At 40.3% G+C, this 16897-nt stretch overlaps 3 protein-coding genes across 5 annotated transcripts in view; 2 read left to right on the forward strand and 1 right to left on the reverse strand.

The window, feature by feature from the left end:
- Positions 1-16897, forward strand: part of LOC311260752 (ectonucleoside triphosphate diphosphohydrolase 2-like) — a 247215-nt gene that overhangs the window by 50024 nt on the left and 180294 nt on the right. The window lies entirely within an intron of this gene.
- On the forward strand, positions 8792-12059 carry LOC311260831 (uncharacterized protein). 2 transcript variants are annotated; one of them, XM_084359079.1, is made up of 5 exons: positions 8792-8980; positions 9153-9382; positions 9584-10484; positions 10631-10724; positions 11695-12059. In XM_084359079.1, the coding sequence occupies exons 2-4, from the start codon at positions 9375-9377 to the stop codon at positions 10697-10699; spliced, it is 978 nt and encodes a 325-aa protein (XP_084215205.1). In that variant the 5' UTR covers positions 8792-8980; positions 9153-9374; the 3' UTR covers positions 10700-10724; positions 11695-12059. The 2 variants fall into 2 exon arrangements, with proteins under 2 accessions (XP_084215205.1, XP_084215204.1); XM_084359078.1 differs by lacking the exon at positions 11695-12059 and adding an exon at positions 10994-11079.
- Positions 11314-15775, reverse strand: LOC311260830 (uncharacterized protein). 2 transcript variants are annotated; one of them, XM_084359076.1, is made up of 7 exons: positions 15752-15775; positions 14722-15542; positions 13481-14459; positions 13182-13356; positions 12880-13030; positions 11579-11768; positions 11314-11401 (listed from the first exon to the last, which is right to left on the reverse strand). In XM_084359076.1, the coding sequence occupies exons 2-6, from the start codon at positions 14924-14926 to the stop codon at positions 11581-11583; spliced, it is 1698 nt and encodes a 565-aa protein (XP_084215202.1). In that variant the 5' UTR covers positions 14927-15542; positions 15752-15775; the 3' UTR covers positions 11314-11401; positions 11579-11580. The 2 variants fall into 2 exon arrangements, with proteins under 2 accessions (XP_084215202.1, XP_084215203.1); XM_084359077.1 differs by lacking the exon at positions 13182-13356 and having other exon boundaries at positions 13888-14459.

The following is a 16897-nucleotide window of genomic DNA, read 5'->3' on the forward strand; positions in this document are numbered from 1 at the left end:
AGAATTTCCTAATCAACAATTGCTCATTTTAAACCTACAAAAGCAAAGAGTGGACTTCTTTATCTCCAGTTTCAGCTGCTGTAGCATCTGTTGTCCATGTGAAAGTAATTCCAGCCAATAGGTGGCAGCATAACACAACAGAACGTGCTTCCTTGTTCTGCATGTTGCATATTAAAAAGCAGGAAGTGCACAAAAAATAAGTGACCTAGAATTAATTTCATTAGCATCAGTTTTGTATTTAAAATAGAGGGAAAGGGAAACAGCCACATAATAAATGTGAGGGTATTATATTTGATTTCACATAAGAATAGAAATCAGTTCTGTGTTTCATGTTAGATATTAAATACAACATACTACATAACATTCTGAAACAGAGATGTGGTGTGTAAGCATTGACTTATTAACAATTTTCTATTTACCACAAGGGACGTTTGTGAAGCTGCTGGTAAGCACACAGGGAAGTGTAGTGAATTTGCAGTAATGCAAAGATGCAGGTGTATCATGAGGATGTTGTAGAGATGAGAATGAATGCATTCTGTGTCTACCTGTTTTGCATAATGTCTTCTGTCCAGGCACGCTTACGCCCCCTTGTGGCTATAGGTTCTCAGGACTATAACTTTCACCTCCACCTTACTGACAACACTGTTGAGAATGCAGACACAACGGAAACCAAATTGCAATTATTTGTTGCTGAATAGAGGATTAATAGAGAATGAATCCAGTATGCACAATGCAGCTCCTCTTTGTTGTGATTTGACTTTTGTATCAGCACCTGTTCTGGATTTTGGATGCATCCGTTCCTTTGTGGCAGGATGGATGTGTTCTATAAACCTACATTTTCTAAATAGCATGTACCGAAAGAAGTCATGTAAATGTAGACACAGATGACAGATCGCGATTAATCAGGCACCGCCTGATGACCTGACAGCTCTGACTGTCAGTTAGTTTATCCCAAATGTACCGGGGAGCCAAACCATTCAATTCTATAAAGACTTAATGTAGAATTAAAGATATGATTCCATGTTACACTTTGAGTCACTGAAGTGATCTAAATACTGAATTAAGGGAACACTTCAATCACACATCGGATCTTGATGAATGGATCATTCAAGTTGAAAGTCTTTACTGATGTACATTGTATAATTTGTCGAGAACAAAATGTCATAACAACGATCAATGGAAACCAAAATCATCAACCCACTGAGGGCTGGATTCAAAATCACACTGAAAATCAAAGTGAAAAACTGAAATCACAGGCTGATCCAACTTGTGTGAATTTATCAGGGCAACTCATAATGTGACTCAGTAGTGTGTATGGCCCCCGCAGGCCTGTGCCTGTGCCAACATCTGGGCATGCTCCTGATAAGTCGGCGGGTGGTGTCCTGGGGGATCCCAATTTTCAAACCCAGAGAAATCCCTATTTTATTCAGGGTAACAGTGCGTTTCATTTGGTCACCTGTTGCTATAACTTATGGGAGAGTCAGAGAGTGAGGAAGGAAGTCAGCGAACTAACTAAGGACTTTACATGAATAAAACATTTTCTCATCCATGAACATTTCTGAGTCAAGACAGATAGATTTTCATCTGCAATGGTGTTTTCAGCACCAGCAAACTGAATTTTCGCTGTTTAGCCAGAATAATTAACTCTACATTTGCTGTAAACCAGCAAGCAGCAGCACATTGAGGGTTTGTGAATCTATATGTTTGAATTCAGATCAGCCGAAACCTCAGCACTCACCAGAGACTCCAGTTCTCTTTCTTACAGTACATAAACACCCAACAATGCAGGTCACCTCCTCCAAATGCTGCAGTCAGGCTAATTTACAGGAATGAGGATGAATCATTTTTTTAATCCCAAAAGTTCAAAAGTAATCTCTGAGCTCTCCTCCTTACAGTGACTCATGATCAGAGCAGAATCCGGTTTAAAACACTGATCGCAAAATCATCTCCTCTGCAAACCTTCTGTTCCAACTGAAACCCCTGAAAGGACAAATGTGTAATATTCCTGTTCTGATTAATGCCCTCAATGGGAATCTAATACGGTGCAGCATTATAAACATACTTTTATTTCCACTTTATTTATTTATTTTTTATTTTGCAAAGTTTTGACATACATTATGCATTAACATGATGTATGAACGTGTGTATGTATGTATGTATGTACTGTATGTGTTTGTGTGTGAGACTGACCATTATAAAGTAGTAAAAAGTCCATTCTTCCTTGACCATTAAAATGCTGCCCACTTGTTAATGCATCTATGCGTGCGTTCACACCAGCCTTGGTCCACAGTATAGGGGCACTCATTCATTCGTTCATTCATTCAAGGAGATGCATGGATTCTATAAACAAGAGCTGCTTTTATGATGAGCCAACTTTGTGATTTTTACATGTTTGTGATTATCTTGAAATGAAATTCACATCAATTTCCAAATAACTCATTTGAGGAAAAAAAGAACATTTGCTTGCATTTAAAACAGTACAAATTTACAACATATCAAACAGGTAAAATAAAATGAAATGAAATGAAAATAATAATTACAGGGGTTGACATTTCAACATAGTGCTTCAAGCGTGTTTAAGAACACAGGACTGTAAACTCAAAGAGCAAGAGACTCTGACATTGTTTCATACAACTCATTTATGGACTGGTTTTCCTCCGATAACACCTTTAGGGATGTTATATAGTTTTTAATTTCATTCTTACAACAGTTTATGGTGGGCTTGCTGTTATTCCATTTATTCTTTTGTATATGATAATTTCCCATAATGAAAATACTGTTCACCGTTTTGGATACCTTTTTTGACAGACCATCCATATAGATCATCACTTGAAATGTGTTAAACAAAGAATAGTTAATCTCAATATTTAGCCATCGATAAACATCTTTCCAAAACATCATTGTGACTGAACAAGAGAAAAAAAAGGTGTTCAATTGTTTCGTGTTTTGTCATACAAAAAACACACGGATTAACTTCAAAATTGAACCTTTTCCTTAGAGTTTCAGCAGCAGGATAAATATTATTTATTAATTTGAACTGAATTTCTTTTACCTTGGGTGAAATTGGCCATTTAAGGTAACTACAATAATTCTTTGTTAATGTAACTTCATTACCTGATATCTTTATTTTCGTTGACTTTTTGATATCATGAAATAGCTTTTCTTTAAACACACTTCCAAGTACTTTGATGTTACATTTTCTTTCACCAAGTTTCAATTCACCAATTTTTAAATCAGGTAGTTTGACAGACACATTAGAATTTGTGAGGATATTTTTAATCATGTATTTTAAGGGGAGTGGAATAGCTCCACTGATTTGATTAAATTATCTATAAGAGCATTTTAAATTAAACTTTTCTATAAATGAATTAAATTGCAACAAATTGCCATTTTCATCCATCAAGTCAGTAACGTATAGAACCTTTTTGTCATACCATTCTTGTTTAAATAAAGTCTTCCTGTTAATTAATATGGTTCTATTATTCCACAAGGTGGAGCTATGCGCTGTGAAGTTGTGAGTGAACATCATTTTCCAGTAGAGCAGTATTTGTTTATGGAAGTCAGACAGTTTGATTGGTAGTTTAGTTATTTCAAAGTCACACCTTAAGAAAAATTCTAATCCTCCAACATTTTGGAAAAGATATTTTGGTATGTGGAACCATATGGAATTCGGTTGTGTCAAATAAGCTTTTATCTTTAATACACCTATCATGGATTCAAAATCAGCAGCTTTCAACCCACCATGCTTATAGTCTTTAACCATCACAGATTTTTTAAGGTAGTCTGTCTTATTTTTCCATATGAAATTAAAAATGATTGAATTTACCTTTTCAAGGGGGGACATAAAGAGATTGACAAGGATATACCAATTTTGATAAACCTTCTGCTTTTGTTAATAAGATTCTGCCAAGAATAGGGAGGTCTCTCATGAGCCAATGGTTGAGAGATTTTTTCATACTATCTATTTTCCCTTCCATGTTTAGTTGTTCGCTCTTATTTCTATCTTTAGATATTATTAAACCTAAGTATTTTAATTCAGTTTTGACAGGAATGGAGCCTATATTTTTCTCAGCACATGGATGAAGAGATAGTATTTCACATTTTTTTCAAGTTTAGACATAATCCTGAAGCTTTGGAAAAGACTGATATTATATCTACGGCTTTTTCAATTAAAGATTTATCTTTTAGAAAGATTACTGTGTCATCTGCAAATTGACTTATTCGATATTCATAATCGAAAATGGTGATTCCTTTAATTTGAGGGTGATTTACAATTAGATATGCTAGCATTTGTGTACATAAAATAAATAATTTTGGCGAAATAGGACAACCTTGTCTAATACCACGTGAAATCCTAATTTTTGGTGTCATTCCAGGGTTGAGGGAGATGTAACTGTAAATATCATTATAAAACATTTTTATGATCTTTGCAGAGCCCTTCTACAAATCCAAGTTTTTTGAGCACCGTAAACATAAAATCATGTTCCACAGTATCGAATGCTTTGAAAAAATCTATGAATAACACAAGACTGTCTGATTGAATGAATGATTGGTAGTCAATCATATCTTCCCTTTATAAAAGCTGATTGATATTCTTCTATAAGTCTTCCACTTACATGCTGTAAGCGATTTGCATAAACTAAAGCAAGAAGTTTATAATCATTGCATAGTAAGGTTATTGGTCTCCAGTTGTCTAGCATCAACAAATCTTTTTGAGGTTTTGGTAATAAGGTTATAAACCTGTTTTCATAGTAGGGGACAAACTTCCTTTCTTAATACAAAAAGCGTTATATAGTAACTTTTTGATATCCGCCCAAAAATGTTTTAGGAATTCAGATGTCAAACCATCTATCCCTGGCGATTTACCGTTTTTCATTTGTTTTAATGCATTTTCAATTTCTATTACAGTTAATTCTTCTTCAAGTATGTTTGTCTTCTACATCCAGTTTTTTTATGTCTTCATCGATTTCTTCAAATAAAAAGTCACAATCTGGTTTATTAAATTTTGATTTATATAAGTTACAATAAAAGAGACAAATTTCATCTTGGACTCATTTCTGATCTTAAATTATAATATCATTTGTCATAAATTCTTGTTTTTGATCTTGTTTTTTTCTTAGTTTGTCTTTGTTTTTTTAAGTCCAAAGAAATAAGTTGAACTTTTTTCACCCTTTTCGATCCATCTAGCTCTTGATTGAATATAAGCTCCATTTGCCTTTGTTGTGTACATGTTATCTAATTGGGATTGCAATGATTTTAATTCAGTAATGTTGTCTAAGGATAATTGTGTATTACTTGTTAATGAATTGATTTTGTCAATTAGATCCTTTTGCTTTTGTTTCCTTATACGTGACCATTTTTTTTACCTGGGTCAACTGCTATTTGGTCAACTTATATCACTCATGTCTAACTTTTCAACCTCCAAGATAAGAAACTTCACCTGATCACAAAATTCAACATTTTGTAAGAAATCATTGTTAAACTTCCAAATATTTGGAGAATTCAGTTGTTGCTTGGATGTTAATAAGTTTAGACTAATCATGCAGTGGTCTGTGAGCGGAGAGGCTGATATTTTACAATCTGAAATATTATTACATAACTCACATGAAATCAGCCAGTAATCTAGTCTTGAACATTGACCGTTTCCTGCAGAGTTATACCATGTATACTGAACTGATGTTCACCATTAACCAGTGACCTTCAGTATCTTTTTTATGATCAATTATGTTACCTGGAAATCTATTGGATAATATCATGACTCCTGCTGAGTGTGATGTTCCATGTGCAAAGAAAGCGTATTCCCCCCATTGAATTTTCCAGAATTTTTCATCAGTCATAACAGAATGAGTCTCCTGTAAAAAAACACATTGCGATTTTTGATCCTTACAAAACAAAAACATGGCTTTACGCTTTGTAATGTTTTCCAAACCCCTAACATTCAATGACATAAAAGAAATTATGGTTGTTCTAAATGCGCTTTAACTTTAACGTTAACGTTTTTTTTCTATGCAGGAATGAACATGTCGTATATAGAAAAAATATATATAGAAAATATAGAAAAAACAACAACTTTGAAATTGAAGTCCTCAAACCCCTTTTAGCAGTTAAATCAGTTAAACTATCACCTGGTAAGATTCATACTTTCAGTATGTTTAAACAAAATAACTGAGAGTTTGCTTCTGTAAACATAAATACATCTTACCATGTTACTGAATTTTTGCTCTGTATAAGCAGAAGGTGCCTGAGTGTTTGCTTACTAAGCAGCAATTAGGGGTCAACTCTGCGTCCGTCGATGAGTGCATATCCTTGCATCTTGGGCCACAGCTTAGCACGAGCCTCACGATCTTCCTTTGAGAAGTCCTCCTTGAACTGAATGTTCATCTCTCTGCACACTCTTGCCTCTCTTGATCTCCTCCATACTTCATCATGAACAGTTCGCAAGGCAAACTGGATGATAACAGGTCGGGGCATCTTGTTGGTAGCTGCATCGCTCTTCTTTCCCAAGCGGTGCACTGTGTCTACTGACTCACGGAGTTTCTCCACTGACAGCGGGATTACACTTGTCAGGATGCCGATCACAGTCTCTCTCGTCTCCTCTTTGTCTTTTTCAGGAAGGCCCATCAGTCTAAAATCCCACCTTCTCTTATACCTGGCTTGCTCCAAACAAATCTGCTTCAGTGATGCATTTTCTTTTTTCAGCAACAGTATTTCTTCCTTCAGTTTGCTTATTTCTTCCTTGTTTTCTCTCACTGCTTGTGTGTTAGCTTCCATTTGACTTTCAAAAGTTTCAGTCTGTCATCTTGTTCATCAAATCTCTTTATTAAAGTTAGAATTGCATTCAAGATGGAATCATTTGTAATCTCACCTGGCTGGTTTCTCTCGTCTTGATTCCTTGGATTCATTTTTTAGGGGATTTGGGCTGGGCAGTGGTGTGTGGTCATGAAGCATTTTTGGGTTTTCTTCCTCCATCACCTTTATTTCTTCAAGTTCTTCTTCATCACATGCCTCTCGCAGGGCCGTCAGGTTGTAGTCGTGGTCTGTTTGAGCTTTAGCCGCTTTGCTGGCGTTAGCCATCTCGTCCTCGTTGTAAAAAAAAACCAGAGCAAAAGTGGTCAGCCTCGAAAAAACAAAAAACTCTGTGGGGCTCAGGAGTTGTTCGTGCAGTTCTTTTGTGTAGTTGTTGTTGTTTTTTGTCAAAGGATAAATGTCTAGGACGGTTTCAAATCTTTAATAACGGAGCCTGCAAAAAACGCTACTGCTCACTCCGCCATCTTAACTCCTCCTGTGTACAGTAGGCTGCTGATCTGGGGCCGTATTTATCAAGCGTCTTAGAGTGCCATTTTACTCAGGTCCTGAGAATTTGTGAAATTTAGTCCTACTCTCAAACTTAAGAATAAAAGCCATTTATCAACTTTCTTAAGTCTAAAAATCACTCCTACTCTCCCAGATATTTAAGAGACCTCCAGAGGTGTCCTAAGTGGTTAGGAGTTGCCAGCAGGGGATGGCACTGAGGCGACAGAGACGTGCGCGAACGTTCCGGGAGCGGAAGGATGTCCTGGCTTTGTTTGATGATGAGCAGCTGATCAAACGGTATCGTTTAGACAGAGCGGGTATTATTTTTGTCACAGATTTAATAAGGGGCATCATCTCATCAGCAACATCACGCGGCAGAGCTTTCACGGCAGAACTAAAGGTCATCACAATGCTTCGATATCTCGCCACTGGGAAAATGCAACAGTGTAACGCTGATGATTTGGGGCCATCACAACCATCAGTTAGCAGAATTGTTATGGAAACAATAATGGCCCTTACTGCTCCTCACCTCGTCATGCGTTTCATTGACTTTCCAACTACACCCCGGATAATTCAGCTGAAGCAAACTGCATTCATGCAGGTAGCTGGCTTCCCTGGAGTGCAATCGATGGTACACATGTAAGGATCATCGCTCCAAGTGTGGACGAGAGTGTGTATGTTAACAGGAAGAGGTACCACAGTATCAACACGCAAGTAGTGTTCGATGCAGACTATAATATCTTGGATGTGGTACCCAAGTGGCCTGGGTCCACCCATGATGCACGGATACTAAATGAAAGGGGCCTGAAGCTGCTTTTTGAGAGGCACATTGTGCCACCTGGGTGTCACCTAATTGGGGATAAAGGATCCTTTACGCCGCTGGCTTCTTTTCAGGTGCCACAGACACACGCCCAAATGAACTATAATAGGTAAGCCCAACGAAATGCCTAATTGTTTTAAATTTAACAAAAATAACATTATATATGGTTTAATAGGAAGGTTTATTCTTGTCACAGGGCGCACAAAAGCACAAGAAGTGTGGTGGAGAGAGGGATTGGCCAGTGGAAACGCAAATGTCATGTGCTGCATTCAGAAATACGAGTGTGCCGTATCATTATGGCAACCTCCAACCTCCACTTTGGGAGAGAACAACAATAAATCATGGATACAGTGGCTTTTTATCAATTCGTTTTATTAGTCACTCTGTATCTTTTTTTTTTAAGCCAAGCTGTAGTACTCCTCTTGGAGCCGCAACACTTTAATTTGCAGCTTAATTTTTTGTCTCCGCAGTGCCTGCAGATCATCTGTCTCCTCTGCTGGGCCGCAATCACTCACCTCGGCCTGAAAAACAAAAGAGACGGCATCATGGATCTGGCATACATACAGTCGGCGTTGCGTCACAGTCGCGTCACAGTTGGGGGCGGGGCATTTCGAGGGGGAAAACAATCCTTTCCCCCTCGCCCGGAGCACTGTAAGCGCGCGGATTTAAAGTTTTGATATTAATGCTAAACGAACATGTCATACATTGAGTCATTGCAGCCCATTGACAGGGAGAGGTACGTTAAAAAAATAACTTTGATAGGATCGGATTCTTGTCCGTATCTTATTAAAGAGTGGACGAATGATCCGACTGAATGGCCTGAAGTTTCATTCCCTGACATCTTCTGCTACCTGGTTGAATCACCCGGTAAGAGGCAAAATCATGTTAACTGATGAATTAAACCTCACATAATTTCTATGTCTGACAAGGAAATTAGCACGTTTTAGTGAATTTGTTCACCAAACAATGGTTGTTATTGCTTAATAGCCATCATGAGCTGCATACATATTGGTTATTGACGACTCGGTATATCACGCAGGGATTTACACACACAGCAGCCTAAAGAACTATCGGTCCCTGGAGGCACAACTTTTTTTACAGTGGCTTTGTTGGAGTTGTGCTTCACCATAAACTACCTTCCTCGGATACCTACCTGTTCCGAAGTGATGTAAAGCCGTCCTGGAGGGTGACAGAGAAGCCGCACCAGACGTGGGTCGCAGTTAAGGGAGAGGGTACTATCATCGCTGCCCACTGCAACTGCATGGCAGCGTACGTTTGTGAATGTGTTCATTGATTTGTTTCTCTCTCTCTCTCTCTCTCTCTCTCTGTGTGTGTGTGTGTGTGTGTGCCATAAATACGTCCAAATATATCAAAATGTTTCCAAAAGAAATGTCACCTATATGTAAAATCTTAGTCCCAATATTTTTTAGTGATCTAGAGCTAATGGATATTTTTTTCCTTCCTTTTCAGTCTTGGTGAAAGTTGTTCCCATGTGGCTGCTGTTCTTTTTAAATTAGAGGCTTGTGTCCGCATGGGGATCAACAAAGTGCCATGCACAAGCAAAGCCTGTGAGTGGAACAAGACGTGTGTTAAAAAGATTGAGCCTGCCCTTGTTGCAGAGACAACTTTTTACACAGAGGACAAGGCCTCAAAAAAATGGAAAAGGAAAGCCCCTATCCCAAAAGCCTCTTCATCACAGCAGCAGCAGTTCCTCACTATGCTGGCTGACAGATCACCTGACGCTGTGGTATTAAATAGTTTCATGGATTTTTCCAGGCCTTTTAAGAAGCCATGGTGTTTCAGCCAACATGAGGTGACTGAGGAGGAGATTGAAAATGTGGAGAGAGCAACCATCCTTCAGGCATCCTGTGTGCAATGGCATCAAGAGCGGGTTGGTCGCATTACAGGCTCCATAGCCCACCGTGTCTTAACAGCTACAGAACATCCTAGCAAGTCACTGATCAACACCATATGTGAACAAAGGCACAGGCCAATAATGAAGCCCTGGATTCAGTGGGGGAGACACCATGAGCAAGATGCCATTGACACTTATCAATATACTCTTGGAGCTGGGAGTCCCACAGCCAACCTGTCCTCCACCATTTACATCTGTGCCCCAGTAGATGCACCACATCAGAACCTGGTCATCAGAAAGGCTGGCTTCCGCATCTGCCAAACTATGCCATACCTGGGGGTTTCATGTGATGGCTATGTTTCCTGTGACTGCTGTGGTGAGGGTGTTATAGAGGCTAAGTGTCCTTACAGGTGGGGGCAAGACACCTCTACTGGGTACCAACAGTGGCTTGAGGACAAAAGAGGACATCTGGAAAGCCTGACAAGCTTAAAGAGGAGCCATGCATATTTCACTCAGGTATTTCAATATTTCACCTGCATATACCTGCACACCTCTAATAAGTCTGCAACATTTTGTGCAATTATCCAAGATAATTATCCACAGATGGCATACTATCTATAATGTAAATATTAGTGTTATGATGATTGCATTGCATTTGACAGGTCCAAATGCAGATGTTTGTTACCAAACGGGTGTATGCAGACTTCATCACTTGGACTCCTCAGACCTGAAAGATCGGAGCTGAAAGATGCACAGGTAGGTGGTTGAATTTCATATCAGTGTAAAAATGGCAATAAATAAGTCACTGTGACTGAGAGTTACATATTTATTTATTTTTATTTATTTACCAATTCATTTTGAAGCATATTATAGCTATTTCATTCAGTATCAACATAGACTAGACTATATGTACAAAATCAAATATCACAAAGCCTATACATTTATTTACAACATGAAAACAGACATACTTTTCAAAGGGGGTGTACTCATTTACGCTAAGCACTGTATATGTTTCTGCTAAGTAGGCAGAACACAGTCCAGTCGAAAGCAGCACAGGGAGTGACCCATCAGGCAACACAAGTGGCAGCAGAACATCAGGCAACAGAGGCAGAGTGTCAGGCAACAGAGGCAGAGTGACAGGCAACAGAGGCAGAGCGTCAGGCAACAGAGGCAGAGTGTCAGGCAACAGAGGCAGAGCGACAGGCAACAGAGGCAGAGCGACAGGCAACAGAGGCAGAGTGACAGGCATCAGAGGCAGAGTGACAGGCAACAGAGGCAGAGCGACAGGCAACAGAGGCAGAGCGACAGGCAACAGAGGCAGAGTGACAGGCAACAGAGGCAGAGTGACAGGCAACAGAGGCAGAGTGACAGGCAACAGAGGCAGGGTGACAGGGTGTGCAGCAGCAGAGCAGCACTGAGAGAAGTTCAGGGACCTTTGGAAAGACAAACAACAGGTGGTTTTGATTAGAAAGATCCATTATGTCTCAACTGAAACCTGATAAATGGCACAATTGGAACAATAATGACTTCTTTGTTGTATAAAAAAGTTGCATAAAATATTGTTCTCTGATGCTCATTATTAAATTACTGCACATTGATTTTGTTCTTACTCTCAGATTCTGTGACTATTGTACATAACACTGCCAGACAAGTTCATTAGTGCTGCACAGACATGCACAATTCTGTCAATCATGGCCTCTTCTCTCTTCTGTCTTTCATCCTGCAGTCTCTTCACCAGGCGCAGAGGAAGTGGGCAATCCAGAATGTGGTACCGGCTCTTCAGGGCACCAATTACTCTCTCTGCAGACCACATATCACATATTTGTTGTTAAAATGCTGTTTATCTACATTGTTATGTTTGAGTTTCACAGGAGTAGCACAGTTGACCGTTATATCATATCATCATTGCATTGTGTCCTATAATTAGTGTTTCTTTTTCATGTTTAAGTGAAGAAAGATCCCTGTTAACTTCCTGTTATCCTGTTCTCTTGATATTGCACTAAATGTGAACAATAGTTCAATGTATTTAAATATAGAATGACATGTTTTTAAGATAAAATGTTGTCTTAAAGGATAACTACCGCTTTTTACAACCTGGACCTTATTTCTAGCAAAATATATGATCATTTACTCACCCAGATAACTTTGGTGTCATTTGAAGTCATTCGGACGAAATTAGATCCAGTGTAGCGCCGATATATCCATATAATGCGAGTGACGGGGCACCGACACACAGCCTCTATATAACACATTATCTGCCACGAAACTAGTTCATTTCACCAATATTTTGTTACGATACACTAGTGCTATTCCCCTCTGAGTCCGGGCTCGTCTGTTATCAACATCCGGGGTTAAACTAGCAGTAGCAGCTACAGGTAAACAAGCCGGCTGTCGCGGGTGCGCGCGCAGCTCAGAGACGACATCTTCCACGTCAGAGGTAGTAGATCAACCTACAGACCCCGGATGTTGACAACAGACGAGCCCGGACTCAGAGGGGAATAGCACTAGCGTATCGTAACAAAATATTGTTGAAATGAACTAGTTTCGTGGCAGATAATGCTCATAGAGGCTGCGCTTCGGTGCCCGGATCACTTGCATTAAATGGATATACGCGGCGCTACACTGGATCTAATTTCGTACGAACGACGCCAAATGACACCAAAGTTATCTGGGTAAGTAAATGATCATATATTTTGCTAGAAATAAGGTCCAGGTTGTAAAAAACGGTAGTTATCCTTTAAGACACCCTACAAAGTAGGGATTACACATGTACCCGTTGATGTGATTAATTGAAATCTGAACCATGTCAGCGGCAAGTAGCAACAGTGATTTGATGATGCAGCACACTCTGAATACCAAAAACATTCAAATGTACATACTGTATGAATCTGACTGCTGACTCTATACTTACCAATGTGAATTCTGATGTTCGAAGTCACACGAGAATTTGCAACATCTTCGGCTGACAGTTGTTTTCGGCCCCTCGTGAAAGACGGTGTGATGAGCTGTGCACCCAGAACAGCAAAGTCATCCTTCAAAGTGAAGCCCCTGTCGGCTAAAATCTGAAATAAACATAACAAATACTTAAAAAACCCTACTTTACTTCACCAGCAACTCAAAAATGGTAACTATGGGTAAATAATAAACTCACAAATAAGACTTGAATTAGAAAAAAAAAAAAACAGTTCATAAAGCATACAGTGAAATTGTTACCTGATCTCCTGCATGGTGGAACTTCTGGGATAAGAAGTCCGAGTTCCTTACAATATGCACATCTGAAGCCCTCCCTCCCCAGCCTTTGGAGAGATATGTGATTGAGCCAGATGGGTGACATGCAATGAAGTACTTCACTGTTGTCCAGTTTTTGTACTTTGAGTAGGTGATAGCTCTGTGAGAAGAGACAGTCTTTAGTAATACTGATCTATACATTGTGTACATATACACAGACAGCCAGGTAAGTATTACAAAACCCCAACATTTTATGCATGCTATCAAAAAGAAAAATATCTCACCTTGTTTTCAGCTTCTTTGAGTGTTCAATTCTGATCTCAAAGCAGTTGATAATGGCAGTCACTCTAGGGTACTGGAAGAGAACCTCTGCTGGTACTGTGCTTCTGATACACTCTCTATCAGGCCATTTAATCAAAAAAGAAATTTTGGCGTACATCAAATCCAACCATCTGGAGAATACATCAAGGAAAGTGCTATGTGCCAGGTCAAATATTCCACACATCAAATCGGTTGAGGGGTTCTGCCGCAGTTTCACCAGAGTCATAAAGAGCTGGTCTTGTGTTGACAGCTTGGATGTTTTCAGTGACTTTACAAACTGTACCAGGTACTGATGAAGAGTGTCAAATACTGTCCATGACAAGCCTGTCATGAGTTTACATTTAGTGTCATTTTCTCTCACAGTGTTTACCGAAAATTTCAACGTCTCCAATTCTCTGATGGCTTCATCTCGCTCCTTCATGGCCTCATCTCTTTCTCTTCTTAAATTATACATTTCTTCATGAAGTTGTTCTCTCTCTAAATCCTGAAGAGGTATGGGAGCTTCTGATGTCGGGGATTCTGGTGCCGGGGATTCTGGTGCTGGGGTCTCTGATGTTGAGGATTCTGGTGCTGGGGCCTCTGATGTTGGGGATTCTGGTGCTGGGGCATCTGATGTTGGGGATTCTGGTGCTGGGGCATCTGATGTTGATGGTTCTGGTGCTGGGGCCTCTGATGTTGAGGATTCGGGTGCTGGGGTCTCTGATGTTGAGGATTCTGGGGCTGGGGCCTCTGATGTTGAGGATTCGGGTGCTGGGGTCTCTGATGTTGAGGATTCTGGGGCTGGGGCCTCTGGTGTTGGGGATTTTGATTGGGCAGACTGAACACCCTCACGCTTCCTCCTTCTCTCCAGCCTCTGAAGTACTGACCTGGGAGACTTTGTCTTTCTATGTGGGAACAGCGAAGGTATGTAGTCTGGGTGGGCTATGTCCTCGTTTTTTAAGCCTAGGGCAAGACAGTTCACAAACGAAATGAGAAGGGGATAGAAAGGGAGATAATGAAATACATTTTAACTGCAGAAAGCTCGGAAGCTACCACCAGTGTTGTTAGCATAGCTGTGTTTTTGTATACTCGTTAGCTTTTGTAACGAGGCAAGGTAGCCTGCATAAGTAGTAGTTAGTTAACTTATATTAAAACTAGTAATTGAACATTCATGTTAACTGCGAAACAATCTAACACTGTTATTATGTGAATAACGTTGTCATACCTGTAACGAAGTGCTGACTACAGACGTACACATGTTTGGATTTTGGATCCCACAGGTGGCCAAACTCATCCTCCCGACGGATCGCTTGAAGCCACCGGGTTCTTCTCCTAGGCTCTGTGCTTCGGTTTGGCAAAATATAAAACTTAAGATGTTGGTTTTTTATCTTATTTGTTGTGCAAAAGGGCACACAGCAGCTCCTGGGCATTGTTGAAACTGGTTTGTTTTCCCCCTCGGCGCGAACCAGATGTGACGTTTTGTGGGCGTTCCCTTGCTTGCCGACTGTATCTATGCTCAAGATGTGATAAACTTAAAGGTATAGTTGGTAATGTTGGAGAGCTAGCAAGATTTGAAAGTGGCACCTCGTCTAAGCTCCACCCCCTTCTCCCCCTCCCGTCAGTGCTCCGTCCAAAGCCCCGCCCCCACAAACAGAGGGGGGTGCAGGCAGGACGAGACATGAAGGCATCTGATTGGTTCTTTCAACTCGGACCGAGAGGGAGGGATTGGTCAGAGTTTTAACAGGCCTGCAGCTGCCACAGAGGCCTGATTTATTTCATTCCTTTTTCTGAACACATTATGTATGGTCTACTCTCAGGATGGGAAGACCATTTCACCCAGTATAACAAAAAGTGTTTTTGACCAGGATTACCAACTATACCTTTAAGTTGATTTTTTCTTTTTCTTTTTCACCCACCACTTGATTGATGCCCGTTGCCTCACACGAAGTGCTTGGGCCTGGCTGCACCGCGTCAAAAGCACAGGGAGAGTGCGCGTCGGAGATGCCCGGGGACACAGGAGACTCGCCTAATGCATCTCGATCCAAACTGAAAAATAAAGAATATGGCTGAAATACCAGAAATGGTTCTATTGTTGTTATGGTAATGACTTGAACAAACACACATTTTAGACATTTACTGAACAGTAGCCTGGCAAATATCCAACAACAATTCCGCATGTATCTCTCATCAAAACGCACCTAGGCTGCACTGCAATATCCCTATAGAGTTGTAACAGGAATCATTTGTAAACTCACCCTTTTGAAAGCAACTCAAGCTTCATCACAGCTGGATCCTGGCCGCCGTCCAACCCAGAGATGCTGGGGTTATCTTCTCCAAGTATGCGCTGCACAACTTCTGCAACTGCGCTCAAGTCTTTGCCAGGTGGTCCTCCGCCTGCATAAGAATATAAAATGAATTAGATATGAGCGAATAGGGTGGCATGCAAGCAAATGAAAAAGAAGCACTACATACCAGTGCGCATGGAGCAGGCCTTGAAAGCTGTGATTTCAGTTCTGCTTTTCGAGAGAATGTTATACCACTTCTTCTCGCAGTCAGCTGGTGACCACTGGCAGAAGGCTTGAGAAGCGTACAGTTGATTCGCTGTGTCTTCCCATGCCTGTTTTTTATCATGGCTGGTAAGCGTTGGGCTGAACTTGCCTTTAATGATGAGCTTACTTTCCTCGACTAGCTCCACTAATTACAAGGATTCAGTCCTACACTTCGCTGAAAGTGTGAGTAAGACGCTTGATAACTAACTTTTAAGTGCAGCTTTCAGCGAAGAATGTTTTTACTCATAAGTCAACTCTTAGCAGGGTTCTTAGGAGTAATTCTAAGAAGCTTGATAAATACGGGCCCTGATGTACAGATTTGCTGGCTACCCGCCTAAACAGTTTGACCAACAACAGAAGGGCGTAGCGGCCACATGAGTTTTGTTTACAGATTTTGGACTGCTTGTGTTTGGCCTTTGTGAACGCAAACCGGACCGACTCAAAATTGAAACAATGTATCATCCTCGCGTTGGTTCGGCTCGAAAAACGGACCTTTGACGGACCTTTAGGTGTGAACCGGACCTATAATAATAATCCAATAATAAATACAAAAATATAATACTTTGCATAATGAGCATTTTTGGACAATTAACGGCTGCCACAAAGAACTTGTCGATTCTGGCAGCCCCTGTGGACAAAATCACAAATACATAATGGCTTTACCTCTTGTGAGCTGAAGTAATTTAAGAAACACTGACGCGGTGATACAGAGTGAGAGTCCACATTGAAGCATTGGATTGAGCAACTGATCATGTCACTGTGATTAGGTCGACATTTGGTGAATTGGTGGAAACATAAGCATGCATTAAGGACCTAGAAGTATTTTATAGTGAGCTAATGAGATCCATGTGC

The sequence above is a fragment of the Pagrus pagrus genome (assembly GCF_965226575.1).
Source record: "Pagrus pagrus genome assembly, chromosome: 8".
In the NCBI taxonomy this organism is placed as follows: Eukaryota; Metazoa; Chordata; class Actinopteri; order Spariformes; family Sparidae; genus Pagrus; species Pagrus pagrus.

Coding starts and splice junctions, on each gene's coding strand:
- LOC311260831 (XM_084359079.1), top strand. Junction 10,485..10,630: donor GCCATGCATATTTCACTCAG/GTATTTCAATAT, acceptor TGCATTTGACAG/GTCCAAATGCAGATGTTTGT.
- LOC311260830 (XM_084359076.1), bottom strand. CDS start 14,926: ATGCCCAGGAGCTGCTGTGTGCCCTTTTGCACAACAAATAAGATAAAA. Junction 13,357..13,480: donor TCAAAGAAGCTGAAAACAAG/GTGAGATATTTT, acceptor CTCTTCTCACAG/AGCTATCACCTACTCAAAGT. Junction 13,031..13,181: donor TCCACCATGCAGGAGATCAG/GTAACAATTTCA, acceptor TGTTTATTTCAG/ATTTTAGCCGACAGGGGCTT.